The 1595-nt window shown below is 51.8% G+C and overlaps 1 protein-coding gene across 1 annotated transcript in view; it reads left to right on the top strand.

The window, feature by feature from the left end:
• Positions 1-397: 397 nt before the first annotated feature.
• Positions 398-1595, top strand: part of LOC108165917 (transmembrane protein 87A-like) — a 3086-nt gene continuing 1888 nt past the window's right edge. The window contains exons 1-3 of the mRNA XM_017303072.1: positions 398-774; positions 1176-1245; positions 1328-1419. Coding sequence (XP_017158561.1) covers positions 637-774; positions 1176-1245; positions 1328-1419 — 300 coding nt within the window. The 5' untranslated portion in view covers positions 398-636. The remainder of the gene's footprint in view (positions 775-1175; positions 1246-1327; positions 1420-1595) is intronic.

The raw sequence follows: 1595 nt of genomic DNA, 5'->3' as shown, positions 1-1595 counted from the left end.
CGACATTGACAGACGTTTCCAGGGGAGCTGCATCCCTGAACCTGATATGACCGACAGAACAAAGAGCTTGAGCCCATAATCTACACAATAACTGCAGTTAATAATAAGAGCAGAGTAGTAGGAGAAAGCAGTAGGAGGTTCAGTTTGTCGTCCTGTGGTTTAGCAGCGGGTCAGGATAACGTTAGCTAGGCTATCAGCTTCATCGAAACGGAAAGTCTGAGCCTCGTTTCTGACCAGGTGATGTTTGATGATGAACTCTGAGGATGAAACATCCCAACCAAACGTTCAGGTTGTTTTTCAGAGATGCGCCTCCATTTGTTTATAAAAACACGGTGGAGACAGAGTCATGCTGAGGGGCTGAGGGAGGCATTTAATCAGCAAAATGTCAGTTTTTCACCACACAAATATGAGAACAAAACAGAAATAATATGACAGGAAGAGACGCAACAAAGCAGAAAACGATTTAAAATGTCTACGTTGCCATTTAACCTAGAAGCTTCTGAAGTGTTTTAAAAAAGTCCCACGGTCCCTGAACGCCGCCCTGTTGCTCACGTGTCGTCATCACCTTGAATCCGGAAGTGCCCCGCTTGTTGTGAGCCTCTCTCCGTTGGTCCCTTCTTCTTCCTGCTGGTTCGGATGGCGGGTTCTGTGGGTCCGGGTCTGACCGGCTCTGGGTTCTGCTGCTCTGCGGTGCTGCTGCTGCTGCTGGCAGCCGGACCTGGACTCGTCCGGGCCGTGTCGGAACCGGGGAAGTGGACGGTGGACGTCAGCGGTGTGAGTTTCCTGTTAGCTAAAAGTTAGTGATGCTAAAAGGTTCCGAGGAGGAGAGAGGGTTCGGTTCCAGGTGGTTCTGGTTCGGTTCTACCGCTGCTTGGGGTTGATTCTGGGTCCGTCATTAAACCGAGTTGGGAACATGAACAGATTTGGTCAGAACATGGAAACGCGCAGATTAATGAGGATTTAACGACTTTAACAGTCAGAATCGTACGTGTGACGTCAGCGGAACTCACGGACGGGTTACAGTCTCCAGAACTTCCGTATTCTATTTACAGGAACCGAACTTTGGATCTTTGAGCTTTCTTGACGGGACTTGAGTCAGGTTTGGGTATGGGCTTTGACTAGGCCGTTGTGCTGTAGCTGTGCTGCTGGTTCATCCTCTGGTTCTTGTGTTTCAGGAGAACCAGAAGCCTCAGTACTTCGTCTTCAGGAAGACGCTGTTCAATGGCAGCAGCATCCACCTGCGAGGTGAGTTCTGACCCGGACCGGGCCGACCCAGCCTGGCCTCTGACCCCTGACCTCTGACCCCTGACCTCTGTGTCTGTCTCAGCTGTTCCTCAGAACTGCTCCTCGCCCTTCAACATGGAGGTTTCCTGGTACCTGAGGAACTCCCACTGCTACAACGAGGTCTACAACAAGAACGTAAGCGGCCGGGTTCTGGTGGTACCACTGGGTTCTGGTGGTACCGCCGGGTTCTGGTGGTACCGCCGGGTTCTGTTCTGGTGGTACCACTGGGTTCTGTTCTGGTGGTACCACCGGGTTCTGTTCTGGTGGTACCACTGGGTTCTGGTGGTACCGCTGGGTTCTGATGGTACCGC

This window comes from Poecilia reticulata, unplaced genomic scaffold, assembly GCF_000633615.1.
Source record: "Poecilia reticulata strain Guanapo unplaced genomic scaffold, Guppy_female_1.0+MT scaffold_159, whole genome shotgun sequence".
NCBI lineage: Eukaryota > Metazoa > Chordata > Actinopteri > Cyprinodontiformes > Poeciliidae > Poecilia > Poecilia reticulata.
Note: the sequence above shows the minus strand (reverse complement) of the source record. Positions and strands in the feature narration are given on the sequence as shown.